Source organism: Anabrus simplex, chromosome 11, assembly GCF_040414725.1.
Source record: "Anabrus simplex isolate iqAnaSimp1 chromosome 11, ASM4041472v1, whole genome shotgun sequence".
Classification (NCBI taxonomy): domain Eukaryota; kingdom Metazoa; phylum Arthropoda; class Insecta; order Orthoptera; family Tettigoniidae; genus Anabrus; species Anabrus simplex.
This window is the reverse complement of record NC_090275.1, coordinates 12192820-12213454: the sequence shown is the minus strand read 5'-3', so window position 1 is coordinate 12213454 and position 20635 is coordinate 12192820. Positions and strand designations below refer to the sequence as shown.

Below are 20635 nucleotides of genomic sequence, written 5' to 3'. Positions count from 1 at the left end.
CATTCCTCCAACAAGTGAGGAAGGGGGAAGTGAAAGTGTTATTGGGAGTGATAATGGCGAGTTTCCTGTAATCACTCAACCACGTGCTCATTGTCTGAGTGTAAACATTGAAAGTGGTAATGACCGTCTGAGTGACAGTACGATGATGATGATGGCTGTAACAATATCCAACGGCAACAATTTCTTGTTTTCCGTGAAATTCAATTAGGTCAAGATGCAAAATACTAACCCTAACCTTATTATTATAATACTCCTTTCCAGAGACACGCCCCTTCATCAGACGCAAACCTATGGCGTATTTTTATTTTATTTTTCACGGCTCAATTATTGAATCTCATAATTACAGAGACAAGCAGATATGAGAAATCATGTCTTGTCACCATATGCCAGAGCACAGCAGTGGCGCACGATTACACTGACTGAAATGAAGGCTTTCATTGCTGTTTTGTTGGAAATGGGTATAACTAGAAGGCCGAGCATATTTTATTATTGGGTCAAAACTCCCGTTATATTCCATGGTTTGGAAATATGTTCTCAAGAAACAGATTCCAATTGATCTTGAGATTCTTTCATCTTGTGAACAGTGATAATGTATCACAATCTGGTCACCCTGAGTACAACCCATGTGCCAGGTTCGATCCCATTGTTGAACATGCCAATTGTGTATTATGATACCATTGTACATAACTCTTAAACTACTGAAGATAAAAATATAAAACTTTACACGTTTATTCATCTAAAATAGGACATTTCAAAGAAGTCATCAATATTAACCATTGAGTTGAATTTTCTGTTTTGTTTTCGGTTTTTAACTTTTGGTGTTTTAAAATTGTTTGGAAAATATTTTTTTCAAAATACCCAAGAGCGTTTTAGTGCTGTAATTTAGTTCAGCAGTAAGAATGTCTTCTTGTTAACATTTAATAAAAATTTCAAGTCTTAGTGATAATATTTGTGAACTGTATAGTCCAGAGAGTGAGAACCTGCAAAATTCTCTAAATCTGTCTGGCACTCTTGGCATACTGTGAGCAACCGGCCCTGGCACTAAGAGGGTTAAAGAACGCCACAATATCACATAGCAGGCAGTGTGCGGAGAAACATAATCCGCGAACACTGACAATGCCGACAGTTGGCGAAAAAACGTGGCTATATAATCATTTCGTACGCACCGAAGAATATTGTCAGTGCTGCTGAAACTGTATTTAAAAAAAAAAAAAAATGAAATGCCGAGTCCATACTGACGTATGGTTTTAAAGGAGAGAAATGCCAGCCGGGAAATCGTACAAGGGTAGGAATCACTGTACTGTATTGCAATGCACACGGGAGCGAGAGACTTCTTTCCCTCGTCATATGAAAGTTCGATAAGCCACGATGTTTTAAGGGCGTTGGGCACTTTCCGTGCAAGTACAAGGCATCTAAAAATGCAAATGGTACAGTAATCCAAGAGGTAAACCATTTGCGCAGGAGAGCCAGCATAATTTGTCCTCATCTAGGTTATGTTTGCCAGTGTTTTATCCAGGTGCATTATTTGAATAATGTAAATGCATCTTGTTGGATACATTTCGGAAATAGTGTTTTACATGGCATTTGAAAGGTTTCAATTCAGAATCAATGTGGTTTTGTGCATTAATGTGTCGTAGAATACTTCGTGACGTGGCAAGAGTTGCCATTTCTAAATTACGAGACAAGGCGGCCATGGCAGGAATCGTACAAGGATAGTCACTGTATTGTGTTGTAATGCAGACGTAAGCGAGAGACCGTCTCCCCTCATCATAGGAAAGTTCGATAAGCCACGATGTTTTAGGGGCATTAGTTACTTCGCGTGCAAGTACAAGGCATCTAAAATGCATACAGTGCAGTAATCCAATGAGTAAAGCACTTGCCCAGGGGAGGCAGTATAGATTTCTCCTAGTCTATGAATAATTTTTTCTTTTAAAAAAAAATCTTTGCGTGAGGTTATGTTTGCCGGTGAGGTATGCAAGTGCATTATTTGAATACTGTAAATACACCTTGTTGGATGGATACATTTTGGAAATAGATACATACATACATTATCATTATAGACTGTTATGCCTTTCAGCATTCAGTCTGCAAGCCTCTGTGAATTTACTAAACGTTGCCACAATCCTCGATTTGCAACTAGTGTTGTGGCCTCATTTAGTTCTATACCTCTTATCTTTAAATCATTAGAAACCGAGTCTAACCATTGTCGTCTTGGTCTACCTCTACTTCTCTTACCCTCCATAGCAGAGTCCATTATTCTCCTAGGTAACCTATCTTCCTCCATTCGCCTCACATGACTCCACTACCGAAGCCGGTTTATGCGTACAGCTTCATCCATCGAGTTCATTCCTAAATTAGCCTTTATCTCCTAATTCCGAGTACCCTCCTGCCATTGTTCCCACCTGTTTGTACCAGCAATCATTCTTCCTACTTTCATGTCTGTTACTTCTAACTTATGAATAAGATATCCTGAGTCCACCCAGCTTTCGCTCCCGTAAAGCAAAGTTGGTCTGAAAACAGACCGATGTAAAGATAGTTTCGTCTGGGAACTCACTTCCTTCTTACAGAATACTGTTGATCGCAGCTGCGAGCTCACTGCATTAGCTTTACGACACCTTGATTCAATCTCACTTACTATATTACCATCCTGGGAGAATACGCATCCTAAATACTTGAAATTATCGACCTGTTCTAGCTTTGTATCACCAATCTGACATTCAATTCTATTGAATTTCTTATCTACTGACATCAATTTAGTCTTCGAGATGCTAATTTTCATACCATACTCATTGCACCTATTTTCTGGTTCCAAGATATTAGACTGCAGGCTCTCGGTACAATCTGCCATTAAGACCAAGTCGTCAGCATAGGCCAGACTGCTTACTACATTCCCACCTAACTGATCCCTCCCTGCCATTTTATACCTTTCAGCAGATGATCCATGTAAACTACAAACAGCAAAGAAGAAAGATTACAGCCTTGTCTAACCCCTATAAGTACCCTGAACCAAGAACTAATTTTTTAAAAAAATTCTCCATGGCATTTGAAAGCTGTAAACTGTGAATCAAGGTTAATTGCATGGAGTAACTGGTCTTAGAATACTTTGTGATGCCACGAGGGTTGACATTTCTGAATTACGATTTGGCCGGTTAATTCAAAATCACGTCATTCAAAGTCTGATTTACATAAGTTATGATTTTCATTTCCGTGTTGACGTATAACTTATATAATGTGTACATTGTGTTGAATGGTGGAACATCCCTCAATTAATTCCTATTATGTAAGTCCAATTTTTGCGTCCCAATGACTTCGAATAAACAAGGTTTTACTGTAGGTGGGAGGAGCAAAAAAGAAACAACAATGGCAGCTCAGTGTGCAAAGAAGAGACGACGACAAACGTGGACAAATAGATAGGCTCTCTCCTCATCGGTCTGAGTTAGTTGTCAACCACTGTACTACACTCGCCACTTGGGGCGTTTAATTACACAATGATATAGATGTTGATTCCCATAGGGAAACTGAAATATTTGTCCCGAATGAGTAAATTTATAATACCAGTATAAATGGTCCGTTATTGGACAAAGTCTATCATAGTGCATCGGCACTGCCAAATAACCTACGCAGTGGTCTCCATGGTATGCACTAGCCGTGCGTCTTGGGTGTGCTATTTACCAAGTGATGAGCCCAACTTAGCACACTGGGGCGAAACGCTGGCAACCAGGAATGAGTTGGCTGGAAAATTTATAATGTCCAATAACGGACCATTTATATTGGTATTGAAAATTACACAGTCTCAACTTTCATTCATAGTTCACTCAATCCTGCTATCATTCAGAAAAATTCCGCATCAGGGAAGACATTTAAATTAGGCCTAAAATTAATGTTGTCGCATCCGAATTAACCACGACTTGCTCAACCTCAATTTGCATCCACGTTCCTTTGTCCAATCTTATTATCACACAAAATATTAAAGAATCCTTCGGAGAAGGGGAAACATTCCATAATTACTCATTTCTACGATGAGGAAGGTTTCATGGAAGGAGGGTTACTGTCTTTTCAATCCAACTCTACGAAAGTGGGGTGGGTAGGGAGGAGTGAGTGTGTCCTCCTTCTCGATGGGTTCGGGTATGAAGTGAGATGAATCTTCATAGCGAGGTTTAGTGACTGGATGCCCTTCCTGACTTCGACCTCATCAGAGGAGTTAATGAGATGAAATGAATGATGTAATACTTGATAAGAGGGAGAGAGAGGGTAGAACCTGGAACCTGCACATAGCTTACTCCTGCCGAAGAACACCAAGGGGTCTGTTCAAGGCTGAATGTACCTGTCCGATGGACGAATTTGAATTACTGTCAACAGGGTCATATGCCCTCACTCCACGAAAGAAGTGTCACATTGAAATAAAGTGATGTGTCTGTTTGTTATAGTGGAAGCCACTTATCTTCAGTTTCAGTTTAGATAACGTACGAGGGTGAATCAAAAAGTGAGTTTCACTTCCAATTATAGCCATTTATGAAACTACCTACACATATGCAACACGGCTATGACAATATACCATGTAAGTTCACATAGTCCCCAAGGGACTGTAAACATTTCTTGGAACAGTCTACCAATTTCTCGATTCCTGATGCGTAGAAATCTCCTCCAGCGCTATGTAACCATCTGGAGATTGCTGCTTGCACCTCCTCATCGTTTTGGAATCGTTATCCACCGAGATCCTTTTTCAGCATACCGAACATATGATAATAGCGTGGCGCTAAGTCTGGACTGTATGGAGGATGTTGCCATACTTCCCACTTGAATCGCTGCAGCAGTTCCGACGTTTGGCGGGCCGTGTGAGGCGTTGCGTTATCTTGCAACAAAATCACACCGCCGCTCAATTTTCCTCGCCGCTTTTCTTTAATTGCCTTATACAACCGGTTCAACGTTTGACAGTACGAAGTCGAGTTGACCGCCTTGCCTTTCAGAATAAATTTCACGTGCACCACACCCTCCATGTCAAAGACCACTATCTCCATTACCTTTCCTGCTGAAGGTTGGACCTTGGCCTCCTTTCGTTGTGGTAATGTGGTGTGCACTCATTCCTTCGATGTTCTCTTTGTTTTGGGGGTGAAGTGGTGGATGAACGTGTCATCCCCTGTGATGATTCACCACAGAGACTCGTTGCCCTCCACAGAATACCATTGCGAAAATGCCAGTGACGATTGGAATCGTTGTCCCTTGTGAACATTGATGAGCGGACCTGGGACCCATCTTTGATACAGTGTACGAAATCCAAGGTGCTGGTGAACAATGGAGAACACACTACCGTACAAAATCTTGAGCATGCTGGCAATTTTCTGCAGTGTTATGTGCCGATTCCCTCTAATGATCCCATCCACATGGTCAACATTTGCAACGGTACTGGACATTTCGGGTCCGGCTTCGCGATATTTGTCCCTGAGATCCATGCGTTCGGCATCAAATTGCGTACACCACTTCACAATACTTGGGCGAGAAATTGCACGCTCACCATATACAGCAGTGATTTCACGATGAATGTCCATGCAATTGAGTCGTTTAGCCCATAGAAATCAGATCGTTGCACGCACCTCCAATTTGGAGTGAACATCCAGTTGATGCATCATTGAGCTTAGCCCGCTCTGCACACACAACACAACGGGATACCACACCAACCTTCCTGTCAGACGTGGCAGCAGTTACTGTAGCTTGCTCCGCATTGGCAACGGTCGCGACATACAGCGTGCACTCGTGGCGAGCTAGTGTAACTTACTTTGCAATATACTTATTATGGGTTCGTGCAGTGCGTGTCAGGTAGACGATATTGCTTTGCAATTGGAAAAGCAAGTTTTAAAATTACCTTTACAAATTCAATTCAAAGTATGAGGCATTTAAAGTTAAAAACTTCATGATCGTTCCGTATTGAATAGAGAAATAAGATGTACAATATTAGAAGGATCCACCTTTCAATACTCCGTTGTAAGTTGAACTAAAAAGAAGTCACAACTTGTTTATTGGGACTGGTTTCGACACATTACAAGTGTCATCATCAGCCAAATAGTAAAATAGAGCAAGATATAAAGATCTTAAAACAACTAATACATTGAACACAGGCAAAAAATTAACATTGATTCATATCGTAGCAATTCAGTTGGACATTAACTTGTCCTGCTGAAGAACAAATCCTTCACCAATCAGCTTCATACCACATGGCACGGCATTGTGTGAAATGATACAGTGATATTGTTTCTTTTCCAGTATTCCCTCTACTTTCACCAAATCACCAACTTGATTATTTCCGAAACATCCCCACACCATCACATTTCCTCCTCCATGCTTCACAGATGGAATTATGCAGGATTCCATAACCTTTTCGCCGGGGCGGCGACGAATGTATTGGCGATGATTGGAACTAAATTTTTCCAATTTAAGTTCATCCGTCCAAAGGACCCTTTTCCATTGTTCAGTGGTCCAGTTAGCATGCATTTTGGCCCATTGTAGCCTTTCCTGCTTGTGTACAGTTTTCAACAATGGTTTCCGTGCTGCTTCGCGACCAAACAATCTCGCCTCAAGCAGACGATTTTTCACTTTTGTCACAGACACAGGTTGTTCTCTTGTTTTTATTTATCTCTGAGCAAATATCTACTGCTTTACGCCTTGTGTCATGCTTGCTGAGGATTTAAATACGGTTATCTTCAATTTTACAAGTCTTCCTTGGACGTCCACTGCAAGGTCGATCCTCATGACCACCTGTTTCGTCTCTGCGTTTCACTGCTCTGTGAATGAGCACTCTGAAATTTTCACTTTTCCCTGCAATTTTTCAGTTCGACCACCCAATTTCTTTATAAGCACAAGCCTTGGCTCTGTTTTCTTGGGTTATAATAGCCTTCTTCCCCCATATGCAATTGTTTGATGTGACTGTAGTTATGCCCAGATAACAACAATGTAGAAAATAAAGAATCTGGTACAGAGATTAACATACAACTACTTAGGATAACTTCTGTACGCTAACTGTCGACTTCCAAGACAGCGAGGAAACAAAAAGGACAAGTAATCACGTGAGAGAGGTATGTTTATTACCTGGGAATGTGCCGGTAGTTATCCAAGTAATCACGTGAGAGAGGCATGTTTATTACCCGGGAAAGTGCCGGAAGTTATCCAGGTATAAGCACACAGTAAGAGCTGGGGACCATAAATCTGTCAGCTTCTTTTAAGAGACAAGGTAAAATCTTGCAATATGCACTGAAATAGTTTTATGAAAGTGCTGAAAGCAACCATACATAAGTAACAGAACTAAAGTACCATGTATCTCACACAGAAAACAATTATTGAAGACTATTATTAATTTTCATAGGTGAGTCTAAGCATTCTGACGATAGTGTACCTCACAATTTTATCTTCGACTTCTTTACAGCGTCCTTCTTGCGGACCACTGAATGCATTTTTTTGTACAGTACGCATTTTTAAGCTATCTTCGTCTTCACGCTAACGCTGAAAATTGGCTTTAGTTAGGCCTATGCCGTATTTTCTTGCAGCTGCACAATTATTCTTTTTCCGCGTGTTTAATAAGCACATATTTTTATAATACGACGGTCCATCACAAAAATATTCCTGCTGTCGATAAAACTTAATTTTACTAAACGTTGGGTACAGTAGACATGTTATAACTCTGCCACTGATTAGCTGTGGCCTTTCTGAGAATTTGAAGGCTCGCATGTTTTGATGCCATTCTGCGGATTTGAGAAACGTTTTTCTAGAGGCTAATACAATATCATTCTCTCTTCACTATTTCCCGAGAGCCAGTAACGTTACACAGAGGCACTGTACAACTGGTTGCTGCGGCTAGCGATGTATGATAAAGAGTGTGTACGTGCGGGCGGAGAAAAGCAGCAGCGTGATTACCGTGGTAGCTGCCAGGGTAGGTTGTGAATCCAAGACGACCCTTGATTTTTCATATGAGATTCAGAGAAAAATACTGTTGTCTTGGATTCGGAGAAATACGGTAAGTTTTTGCCATCATATAGATTCTGGCCTGGTTATATTAACAGTTGTTAAATGTTAATTATTCTAAGATGTTGTTAGTTAACACCGTGTTAAAAATGTAATGCGTTAAGATTCTTGTGTTTCTTCAAACTTTTCCAGGGAAATATAGTTTAACACATTAACTCTCGCGAGAGTTACAAACAGTGTGAATCTAGAAGGCAGTGGCAGAACCAAATGGTTCTTGAGTGCAATTGACTTTGTATACAGCTGGTAAACTTGGCACGTAAAATCAGCATAAACAGATTGTCTCAACATTTGAGTCACAATCCCCAGCCAAGACTTGGAAACACTGTTATACAGACCTCTATTATTCTTTCCACGTTTTTCAGGATCCCTTTGTAACTTGTCCCCACTTCAAACCGTGTGCGGGTATGGGAGTTATTAAATATTACACTGTCCTTTACAGTACCTGGCCGGAAGTACACTCTGATTTGGAGATTCGTAAAACATTAATCACTCGAACATTAATAGAAAAAAGTATCCCTGTCAATTGCGGCATATTTCATCTCTGTTGCATCTAGGTGATTGGATTTTTGCGAGAGGACTAAAACATCAGCAAGTTGTGGATAATCTACTGAAGGAAATACTAAGTAATCATCTCATGGATGTTATCGCTGCAGAATCTCTGCTCACAATTCTTGTAACTGAAGGTTTTTAAATTTCAGCATTGGCTCCAAATACTACATGAAAAATCATCCGTCGTGCATTTAAAAAGTATTCGATCTCAAATGCACTCGATGACACAGACTATGCTTTGTACGAAGACAGTAACAAACAGGTAAGTGTTGATGAATCTGGATGTCTGACTAAACAATGACATAGCAGAAAATTCTTTATGTGCTTGATTAATTTTTTGCTTTAAAAAATTTTTTGTCTCTGATTTCCAGGGGATTGGCTTACAATTGGCATCGACTTATAATTGAATAAAATTGGTAATCTTCAGAATTATATATTATATCTTGTTGATTCATTCTGGTGATAGTATAAATATTGTGTTCTTTTTATTACATGTTAATTACTGATTATTTCTCTTGATCTTGCGGTTTTTAACTTGTGTTTTTACGGGAGCAGTACTGCAATACACAAGTCAGTTATTGTTGACTCCATGCACTGAGGGGAGAAGGGAGGAGTGATTGAATTGCTGCCAGTCAAATGATTCAGTGTTAGCTTGCGTTGGAGCTGCAGAGCGTATCTATTACAGAACTATTTAAAATAGTTTTAGTTGAGTCCGCCTTGTCAGTACACCGTATAATGATAGAAAACTTTTTTAATTATACCATACATCTTTCGGGAAAATCATCCATTCCCTTCATCAGTGATGTCAGTTCAAAGAATAAAACAGTATAACACTATCTTTTGTTTTTTACAATTTAAAGAAGTATTGTGTCCTAATTCACTATATCAGTGATTAAAGAAAATAATGAAATATTATGAAAATGATCATTACATAAAATTTTGTTGAACCGAATGAGAATACCTATATAAATTTAAGATCTTCAAGTTTTTCTCCTTTTTGTTCCTTAAATGATCAAATGCTAGTTTATATAATGGATTATCTTCTGTACTTCTTTCATGTAACCTTGATTCAAAATCATTTTTTTGTGCAAGATAAATTTCTAAACTTTCCAAAACATTCATGAATTTTCCCATTTTGGCCGAATGTATATAATTCCATGTCATTAGAAATGTCTGTAAATTTATTATTCTTTTCAACTATCAACTATTTTAAATAGTTCTGTTATAGATTCAGACAAGTCACTAGAGGATCAAACAACCATATTAACCTATTATGGTTAAGTTTATCAACACTACAGAGTGTAGTTGTGTATTTTCATGAAGCAGCAACACTAACATTTATTGTCAAGAATTTCATTTTTGGTCTGTATTTAATCGAAATTTACAGTTATAGATAAGGATAAAGGTTTCCACCTGTTCAATACAATAAAATAGTGAAATTATTAAAATATCACATATTTATTATCTGTCATTGTGGGACCGGTTTCGGCACCTGCCTGTGCCATCATCAGCCTAGGAAATTGTTGCAAGGTTTTTTAAGTAGCTACATGAAATACTTGTACTATTGTAAGAATATGAACAGAGCCTTCTGTACTAAGCTGGAAATTTTACAATTACGTATGTGACTTAAAATCTATGTAATTAAAATACAGATACTAGATTAATCCTTGTGGGATAATAGACACGTCATGAAACATTTATATACATTTTTAAAGCTCTTCGCGTTATCCATTTGTTGTAACTATTTTAAAACCAATTATAACACTTAGTTTTGATAAAATCTTTCTTGTAGGGCAAAATACATACAGCTAACTCTACGCTTGTCGACTTGGTGCTTGAGGTCCGTGTTGGTTTGAGATCGTTCCAAACTCATTCAAATCCACCTGAAAATCGAAATTTTCAAGATATCTCGTCAATCAATGCACGGCTTCAGCCCCACATTAATATTGGATCAACATTGAAATACATCATCAAATTAAGCTGTTTTAGAGCAACTATACAAGGACTGTGACATTAGATCTTTTATTCTAGTGGAAGAAAATGTGTACATTTTAGATGGTTCTTAGATTACATATTATGAGGAACTGTTTCATGTTAAAAAATGGATTATGATAAGTTATTTTACCCCCATAAAGAGAACACTATTCTAGAAATCAGCTGTTAGGTTAGCATTTTGGAAAGTGCCTAAGGACATAAATTTTTAAAGAAATGCTCTTATTACTCTTTAAGGCTAGTTGTACCGGTACATACTTTATAGCTGTATGAATTTTGCCCTACAAGAAAGATTTTATCAAAACTGGGTGTTATAGTTTTAAAATAGTTACAACAAATGGATAACGCAAAGAGCTTTAAAAATGTATATAAATGTTTCATGACGTGTCTATTATCCCACAAGGATTAATCTAGTATCTGTATTTTAATTACATAGATTTTAAGTCACATACGTAATTGTAAAATTTCCAGCTTAGTACAGAAGGCTCTGTTCATGTTCTTACACTAGTACAAGTATTTCATGTAGCTACTTAAAAAACCTTGCAACAATTTCCTAGGCTGATGATGGCACAGGCAGGTGCCGAAACCGGTCCCACAATGACAGATAATAAATATGTGATATTTTAATAATTTCACTATTTTATTGTATTGAACAGGTGGAAACCTTTATCCTTATCTATAACTGTAACACTCTGGCAGACAGAAGGCCGCAATGTTTATTCTGAATTGTGTAGCAAAATTTTGTTGAGGTTGCCCAATGCACAGCTACAATTATTGTAGTCCCTACAGGCTTGAACTCCATTGACAGAACACTACATCTGTTCCAAAAGATGGTTGCCAATGAGGTATCGAGCTTGATAGCTGCAGTCGCTTAAGTGTGGCCAGTATCCAGTATTCGGGAGATAGTGCATTAGAACCCCACTGTCGGCAGCCCTGAAGATGGATTTGCGTTGTTTCCCATTTTCACACCAGGCAAATGCTGAGGTTGTACCTTAATTAAGGCCACGGCTGCTTCCTTCCCACTCGCAGCCCTTTTCTGTCTCATCGTCACATAAGACCTACCTCTGTCGGTGCAGTGCAAAGCAGCTTGCAAGGGAAAAAAAAAGTTGCCAACAAATTCAGAAAGTCTGCTTGAATTTCACTTTCATTGGAGATTATGGGTGTTGCCACTTGATTTATCGCTGCTTGGATGCAGTGGTCTCGGGGGATACTCATGCCTTGTCCCCTGTGACAGTGTGGTCCAATAATGCATCACCTTCCTGCTGGTAGAGGGTCAAAGATGTCAAAGCACTGGTAGATGTCTACATTTTGTGTTCTTTGGTCAGCATCTACAAAATCCACCAATTACACACCTTTTTTGTAGTAAAACGTTTCTGACACAATTTTGTAGAGAAATTACCTTGAAATGTGTGGGAAGGGACGTGACTGAAAGAATATCATGAGCCGACTTTCCTTGAATAACCTTACCCACTTTTGGACTTTTCCGTCACTTGTAGCGTTGAGGTAGTGCATTTCACAGATTGGTCAATGGATCTAGGATGATTACCTCGTTGTACTTCCTCTTAAAACAAAAATCACCACCACCACCACCTCATAGCACATTCCTTGCTGTGAAGAACCAAATAACTAACTACAGTCTCCATCGCGTTTCCCTGGTCGTTACGCCATTATTCCGAAGTCCCAGAACGTGTCCTATTAAATACATGCTAAAGAAACCTGGATAGCACATTTGTCACTTCTTAGTAGTTCTGTAACTCCTACCATAAGAAATTTAAAATAGTGTTCCCGGCCACATTGCGCGCATGACAGGCCAGCGTCAACTGGCCTGGGAAGGATTTGGTAAAGAACTTAATTTCATGGCCCTGGAGCGCGGTTGCATGTCGGCCTATAGCTGCAGGGAGCGCGAGTCCTAAGCTAGTCTTATTTTCTTTGCGTCTGATGTGTTGGTGCTTAATTTTATGTTCGAGAGGCCTCTTTCAAGACACTGGAGGTTTGACTCTTATCCGAGCTTAGCCGCCGGTCCACTTGTGCCTAAACCAAGAATTGATTGTTCAAACAGAATCTTTCAGATGATGCAGAGGCGGAGAGTAACAGCGTGCGGAAGAAATGTTTGAGCGGGCAGTTCGTGGTGAGTCGCGGTCCCACGTCCACAGTTACTTGTTATTTGACATTAGTTTTTATGCATCTCATTATACACAGTGGATCGACCGTGCTCGCGACATCAGTACTGCGATCTGTATCAGAACTTGATAGTGTTCCTATAAGGAAATAGAAATGGGTTTAGACAATAAACAAAAAGTAGGCCCACTCTCACTCATTTGATATTTCTCATTTTCTTTCTCATTTTCAATTTAAAAGTCATTTGTGTGATTTGCAGCGGTTGTTATGGAACCCGAAATAGACATCGAGAACATAATAACTTTAATGTCGGAAATACCAGTGGTCTGGTGTTTGGGACAGTGTGATATCATTATTTTAGACCCGTTATTGATAAGAGACTTTTGGGAAGAGACATAGTGATGACATTTATTGACACTGAGAAAGCTTATGACAGTGTGCCCAGACAGTTGGTATGGCACACAAAACAAGTTAACAGAGTGGAAGTGCAAATGATAAAAGCTATGTACAAAGTTGTGTTAGTAGTGTGAAGACTAGTAAAGGAGAAACAAAATGGTTTAAAGTTGAAACTGGTCTCTGACAGAGAAGTGTACTATCCCCCATACTGTTCATCATAGTCATGGATGAAATTCGTAAGAGCATTAAACAGAGATTGGGGAGGCAGGCAACAAAAGCCATGTTGTTTGAGATGATATAGTGATATGGGGTGAGGATGAAACGGAAGTGCAAAAACAAGTAGATGTATGGAATCAAGAGATAGAAAAATTTTGGATGAAAGTAAGCACAGAGAAAAGTAAAGCAATAGTGCTGACGAGGGGGAGGAAGGAAGGAAGGAAGGAAGGAAGGAAGGAAGGAAGGAAGAGGAAAGATTAAACTGAATGGTAAAATTCTGGAAGTGGTTAAAGTTTCAAGTACTTGGGAAATGTGATCACAGAAGATGGAAAGGTAACCGAGGAAATTGGGAAAAGAATACAACAAGCAAACAGCTTCTGCCAGAGTGTATTTTGTGGAGCCAAGATGTCCTGAAGAAATGTAAGAAAGTATTATATTCAACCTATTATGAACCCATACTAACCTATGCAGCTGGATCGTGGACTAGAACAAAACGAGGGGAGAGTAGAATACAGGCAGCGAAGATGAAATTCCTAAGAGGTATCGAGGGCAAGACCAGAAAGGGTAGAATTAGAAAAGAAGAGATAAGGAAAAGGAAAGGAATCTTAAAAATTCAAGACAGGATAGAAACTACAAAGCTAAAGTGGTATGGGCATGTGACGAGAATGAGAAAGTTTTTCAGAGAAGTTAACAGGAAAGAGACCACGAGGAAGACCCCGAAAGAAGTGGATAGATTGAGTGTGGGAGTGCATACAGAAGAGGGGAGGAAAACCAGAAGATATACTTAGAAAAGGAGGAGAGTGGTGGAGTGACAGGCTGCGATGGAGGTCCTTGATTCACAATCCGACCCGGGAAGCTGGGAACGGGAAATGAAGATGACAATGGTATTGAGAGGGTATCCTCAAAATGTACCCATCTCCTTCTCTAACGAAATTTGAAGGGCACAGCATGGTTGAACTATTTTTATATTTTCTGAAGTGTAAAAAGTAAATGAAGACTCTGATGGTCCATATTCATCACCCACAATGGAAAGTGTGTTGAAAAGGATCCACTGGAAAGCGTGGGGAGTTTTCCATCGCTCGACCCGCTGTGTGTGTAAGAGTCAGCGGAATCGGGTATCGTACACCTGCGCATACGCACGGGCGCGTTTTACTCCCGCGTCGTTTGAAAGAGGCCTGATCAATTTTTGTAACAACAAACGTAAATTAGGCCTACTATACCTACGTATATAGCTGACATGTTGACGCTTAATTTTATGTTCGTAAGTGGTTTGTGTACCAACGTACAATGTACACAAATTAGGCCTAAGCCTACTGTACTTACGTATAGTGGTTTGCAGGACAGTCGGGAATGGAGAAGAGGAAAGCTAGACAGTTTATAGATGATGAAAAATTAAAGTTTATTGAGAAAGCAGATGCTAAACATGAAACGTGTGCAAATCGCCCAGATGTTGGACTTCCCTGTGACAACTCTAAACATACTTGTAAGAGACGCCTGCGATGTGTATAATATTCATGTTTCTAGGAATGTTCTTCGTTGATGTTTTACTATGTTGGTGTTCCTAAAATCTATTATTTCTTTATTTCATTAATTATAATTGTAAACATTGTTTCTTTGTTTGCATTGTAATTATTTTAACGTTCAAACCTAGCCTTAAATTTCACAGCAAAAGTGTTTTTCACTTTTTTTTGCATGTTCCCTCTTTATGAAATTTTTTTTCGGTCCCCACACAAACGTTCTAACCAGTTTTGGCTGCATATCTCACATGTTGCGGGCCATTCGATGGTCTTAATGAGTTCCATTACGCACTGTTGTGAAGCAACAACATAGTACCAGTGCGACTACAAGCATGTGTTTGTGCTCAGGGGATGCTGGACATCAGTGTTCAAGTGTGAAAGAATGAACACTTGGGATTTTAAGAGATACGGACAACTGGTCCTTGATTAAAATAAGACCTTCGTTTTTTAACTTTTACTATAAATGTTACAGAAGTATTACAACTCTAATATCTTGATATATTCACATACTGTACTTGTTAGTAAAATAGTGGCCGTGCGGTTCGGGCTGCGTAGCAATGAGCTTGCATTCGAGATATGGTGGATTGGAATCCCACCATCAGCAGCTCAGAAGATGGTTTTCCCTGTGACTTTTGTATAGGACAGTCAGTATATTTCTACAGACCATACGTTGTCATCAGCTAACTGCTCTGAGCTATTTTTTGTAGCAATTAATTATTACACTACTGTTTACTTTATGGCTAATTGATTATTACCATTAAATTTAGGATGTGTTAGTTGATCTTTCACCCAGGTTTCATTGAGCATGTCTGTGGTCCAACCCAGAGAGATTGCACATCATTTCATTCACAAGTTCAGAGCAAGGGATAGCGCCATGAATGAGTCTGGATGCCTCTTTTCACATAGTCAGGGACAGAGAAATAGTGAGGCAATTCAATTTTTTTTTACCATAGTTGTTTATAAGCTTGTTTCTTCCTCCAGAGTCATGAGCAACTTTGTTTCAGCTCTTCCAGTTCAAGCGACGGTACCCAGGACACAGAGGAGACTGCGTCAACAAACGGAGATGGTGACCAGGATGTTGGTCCCGAGAACGGCGTGGCAGACAAGGAGGGGCCGGAGAAAGCCAAGGACAAGGCTGGCGTGAAGGAGCGAGACGGAGCGGTGTGCAAGGTGTGCAGCGGAGACAAGGGAAAGAACAAGGAGGGCCGTCCCGAGGTGCTCATCCACTGCGCTACCTGCACGTCCAGTGGTAAGGAGGTATACTCTTTGCATGGTGGAATGCTGCATGTTTAGTACACGTGATAGAGGAGACATTTGGGTTTAAAATGTTCATCTGCAGCCTTCTTCAGCTCTATTTAGAACTGTGGTTGCAGCGACAATGCTTACCCTTAGAGCAGCGTGTCCATAATTCCGCACAATGTGTGACAGCACAGTTCCCCTTCCATTCCCATCTATCTTTGCTTCCCTATGGGAAGTCTCCTCGCCCATCTCAACTTTACAGAATAGGTGACATTAATTTACAGTAGAAATTACGGGAAAACCAAAGTTATTCTTCATACAATATTGTGCTTGTCAGTTTTCAATCAAATTGCATGTCTTGTGAGGGCAGGGGCTACAAAAGATCAACAAATAACTTAAACTTAAAATTAGGGTGGTTGTAATTTTGAACTGTTTGACACAGTAATCTCTAACTTTTTTTTGTATACAAAAGGAGAAAAATATTGTGGCACACAGTATCCAAAAACAAATTGACTAATAGACTAAATACAATGGATATTCTTATGTTTCAACATTGGCAAACGCACTTCTCCTTTTACACAAGATTGAAACTTGCACATACCGTATTTACTCGTGTATTAGACCCCCTTGCCTATTAGACCTCCCCCCCTGGCTTTTTGAGAGGAAGAAAATGAAAAAAAGAAATCTCACCTATAAGACCCCCCAACGTAATTCGTCAGAGAACGACGACGATGATTCCGCTTCGCCGCAGCTCTGATGACATCGCACAGATTTGTGAATAGCTTTGTCCGTACGACCTATGCAATGAAAACGTGTCAAATCCATGTGTTACATCTGTGTTTCGCAGTTAAGAAATGCCCGCCTCTGTAGCGTAGGTCTACTGCAGCTCTGGTGACGTCGCACAAATAAATGAATAGGCCTAGCTCCATCTCCAACCTGTGCATTGCAAGCATGCATCAGTCATGCTATATGTCTGTGTTTTGTAGTTAATAATGTCCACCAGCGTAATGGTTAGCACAATTAGTTGCTGTTTTCGGGGGTCTGACTTCGATTCCCAGTACTGTACTGCCAGAGATTTACGAATGGCAGGAAGGTTGATATGCGGTAAAAGCGGGTACCGGTACATGTAATTCTCCTCCACTGGGGGTGTGTCTAAAAAGAGCTGTACCACCTCGGGATGAGGAAACGAGTTTACTTTAGTTGAGAAATATTCGTGGTTATTGCTATTTATACAGCAGGCGAGATCATAACAAAGTGGTCGTTTAATATCTCGTAATTCGGGCCAATATAGGTATATATTTGGAGAGAAGTAAATTTAAAACGTGATAAAAGCTATCCGATTAAAACAATTGTTTTACTCGCCAACGTACCTAACAAATAATAATAATAATAATAATAATAATAATAATAATAATAATAATAATAATAATAATAATAATAATAATAATAATTTTATGTCCCCACGTACTTTAAACGATTTTCGGAGACGCCAAACAAAACGTACTATGGTATGCGTGAATAAAAAAAAGAGACAACGAACGTACGGAATTAAACATTATGGTAATAAATCGCATTACCGCCACACCTGTAGGTATCCATAAATGCGATATATTTTCCTGTTAAAATATTTTTAATTTTTCCCGTCGAACTTTTGGCACTATCGTCTGTGGTACTATCAGGGCGATAATATACCAAACCTAAACAATGTGGTCTGTCTTATCTCATGGACAGCTGTTTACGCAAATCCCGATATGATAAATGTAGAGAACAAGCATGAAATGTCTGTGTTTCAACAGCCGCAGTTATCAAAAGAAAGTTTCCAGTTACTATGTATTACATTCGGAAGTACAACTCGTAACATATGCTAATTATCAGCTGATGGTTTGGCATGCCTTCTACAGCACTTCTTTATTTGGAAGGAGTGGCTTCTGCTACATATACACCAACTGGGAATATCAGAGACCATCTGGGAATAGATTTACACTGTTTAGAGTCTATATAGCCAGGAACGAAATTATTTTTAAAAGGTTCAAAAAGACGGGACCTCGTATGCTCTTGATTGTAGTGCATGGCTCAAAGAGAATGAAGCATGGCTGACGCGACTGGCAAGAGATAGCAGTGAAGATGACGTCACTTAGAATGCCGACACGCCGGTAGCAGGGCAGGGAAGTTGGCGGCACAAGGCGATAATTCAAATGAAAGCAGTGATCAGGTTTACTGTGTGCTAGGCCTACTGCTGAACTGACAGAGATAAATGACTGGCCATTAAGTTATTTTGTATCAATATTTAATTATATGATAACACGATACCCTTATCCCTTCCTTCTACGGGATCGAGTATGAAGTGAAACGAATCTTCGTAGCGAGTTTTTACGGCTGTATGCCCTTCCTGAAGTCAGCCTCACCAGAGGAATTAATGAGATGTAACATATGACGTGATATGAATATCTAAAACGGATTTTTATATGTACCGTAGGCCTAAAAGTCGTGTTCACCTAAAACGGACTTTTATATGTACTGTAGGCCTAAAATTCGTCTTCACCATTTATCGTCTTTTTACGTTTAGAAATACTGCCTTCCGACGAAAATAGCCAGTATAACTTAAATACATTCTAAGTTTGTTAAATAATAGTACGTATATAATGTTTACACGTACAATTTTAGCTCTTTATAACCTATAAGTCATGTGTTCACAAAATTTTGAGGTTATCAGATATTGGACTCCCCTTTACTATTTTTGGCTGTAAAAGTGGGAAGAAAAAGGGGTCTAATACGTGAGTAAATACGGTATTTGCTCATGTGCAAAATATAAATTGCCATTTTCTTTTAATTAGTTCTATTTTTGTGATTGAACAGTCATCTTAGATTTAGGCACAAATAAACATGTTGCAGACAAGCGTAAACAACGTCTCAAATTTTCATCTGAAATGCCTTCTTGCAACTTTGATGTATTTAGTTTTAATACTGAAAAGAATTTTTATTATAAGTTAAAAACTTCATTTTCCCATATTGAACTGAGATTCACAATTAAAATATCAAGGAAGGTTCAACCTTTTCAATACAAACAGTGCTGCATAAGATGTTCACAACATAATATTTATTAAATAGTTAGAACCAGTTTCGACGCTCATTGCGTCATCATCAGCTACAAAAATCACAATGGGCAAAGTACATGTCATAAAAATTGCATTAATAACTCTTGCATGGCTGAATACAAATGGTAGGCTGCTTTTTCTTAAAAGCTAGAAGAACTTGAGTAAAATATGATGATGTGATGTGACACATAAAAGCATAGTAGTTTGATGGGTAAGTATTGTGCATAAAATTGAACTGGTGCTTTGAACATAAAAGTCTGAATATGATGATAAAACGATGTGGTAAAAACAAAGTAGTAAAATAGTCCACTCTTCTGATGTTCAATTCAGGCACAAAAGTCCAGGTCCGATGTTATATAGCAATACCAACAAAAAGATTTTTGCCGAGGCCGGGACACCTGATGTTGGGCGATTGAATAAGGTTGATCTTCGAATTAGTCTGTAGTTTTTCTTTCCTTTCTTTTAAGACTCACCACCCTGTTGAGCTGAGACTAATTCAAAGATCAACCTTATTCAATCACCCAACATCAGGTGTCCCGGCCTCGGCAAAAATCTTTTTGTTGGTATTGCTATATAACATCGGACCTGAACTTTTGTGCCTGAATTGAACATCAGAAGAGTGGACTATTTTACTACTTTGTTTTTACCACATCGTTTTATCATCATATTCAGACTTTTATGTTCAAAGCACCAGTTCAATTTTATGCACAATACTTACCCATCAAACTACTATGCTTTTATGTGTCACATCACATCATCATATTTTACTCAAGTTCTTCTAGCTTTTAAGAAAAAGCAGCCTACCATTTGTATTCAGCCATGCAAGAGTTATTAATGCAATTTTTATGACATGTACTTTGCCCATTGTGATTTTTGTAGCTGATGATGACGCAATGAGCGTCGAAACTGGTTGTAACTATTTAATAAATATTATGTTGTGAACATCTTATGCAGCACGTTTTGTATTGAATAGGTTGAACCTTCCTTGATATTTTAATTGTGAAAAGAATTTTTCACACACAAAGTAACTATAATTTTTTGAATAATCCTGTGATCCTTCCCAAATCAAGAGCGAGTCGACATTTGACCGATCGTGCGCTCCAACTTGTGACTGTCGGTCACCAACTCCTTGCTCAGCATTCTCTTTCTCCCTCCATTGTCAACTCTGTGCTGGTTAACACATTCTGAAGCGTTTTGGATTCCGCCGCTTTAGAGCAGGATTGATGATTAAAAAGAAAGTTACTTTCGGAAATGTACCATTAGTTGACGGTAGTGGTGCCATCATATTTTGGACTAGACAGTCAGCAGTTTGAAATTTTCCTTTTCAGACAGCTTCTACAGATGGAGGAGGATAGGTTACCTCAGAGAATAATGTAGGATAAGAGAAGCAGAGGCAACGATGATTAGACTCGGTTGTTTATGACTTAGAACTGAATGAGGATTTAGTGTGCAGACTGTATGTTAGCAAGCTTTTGGTGCGTGGTACAGGCTGCATAGTTGTAA

The 20635-nt window shown here is 39.1% G+C and overlaps 1 protein-coding gene across 1 annotated transcript in view; it reads left to right on the top strand.

Moving 5' to 3' along the window:
• Positions 1–20635, top strand: part of LOC136883422 (serine-rich adhesin for platelets) — a 156009-nt gene that overhangs the window by 66909 nt on the left and 68465 nt on the right. Inside the window, exon 8 of the mRNA XM_067155692.2 lies at positions 15803–16047. Coding sequence (XP_067011793.2) covers positions 15803–16047 — 245 coding nt within the window. The remainder of the gene's footprint in view (positions 1–15802; positions 16048–20635) is intronic.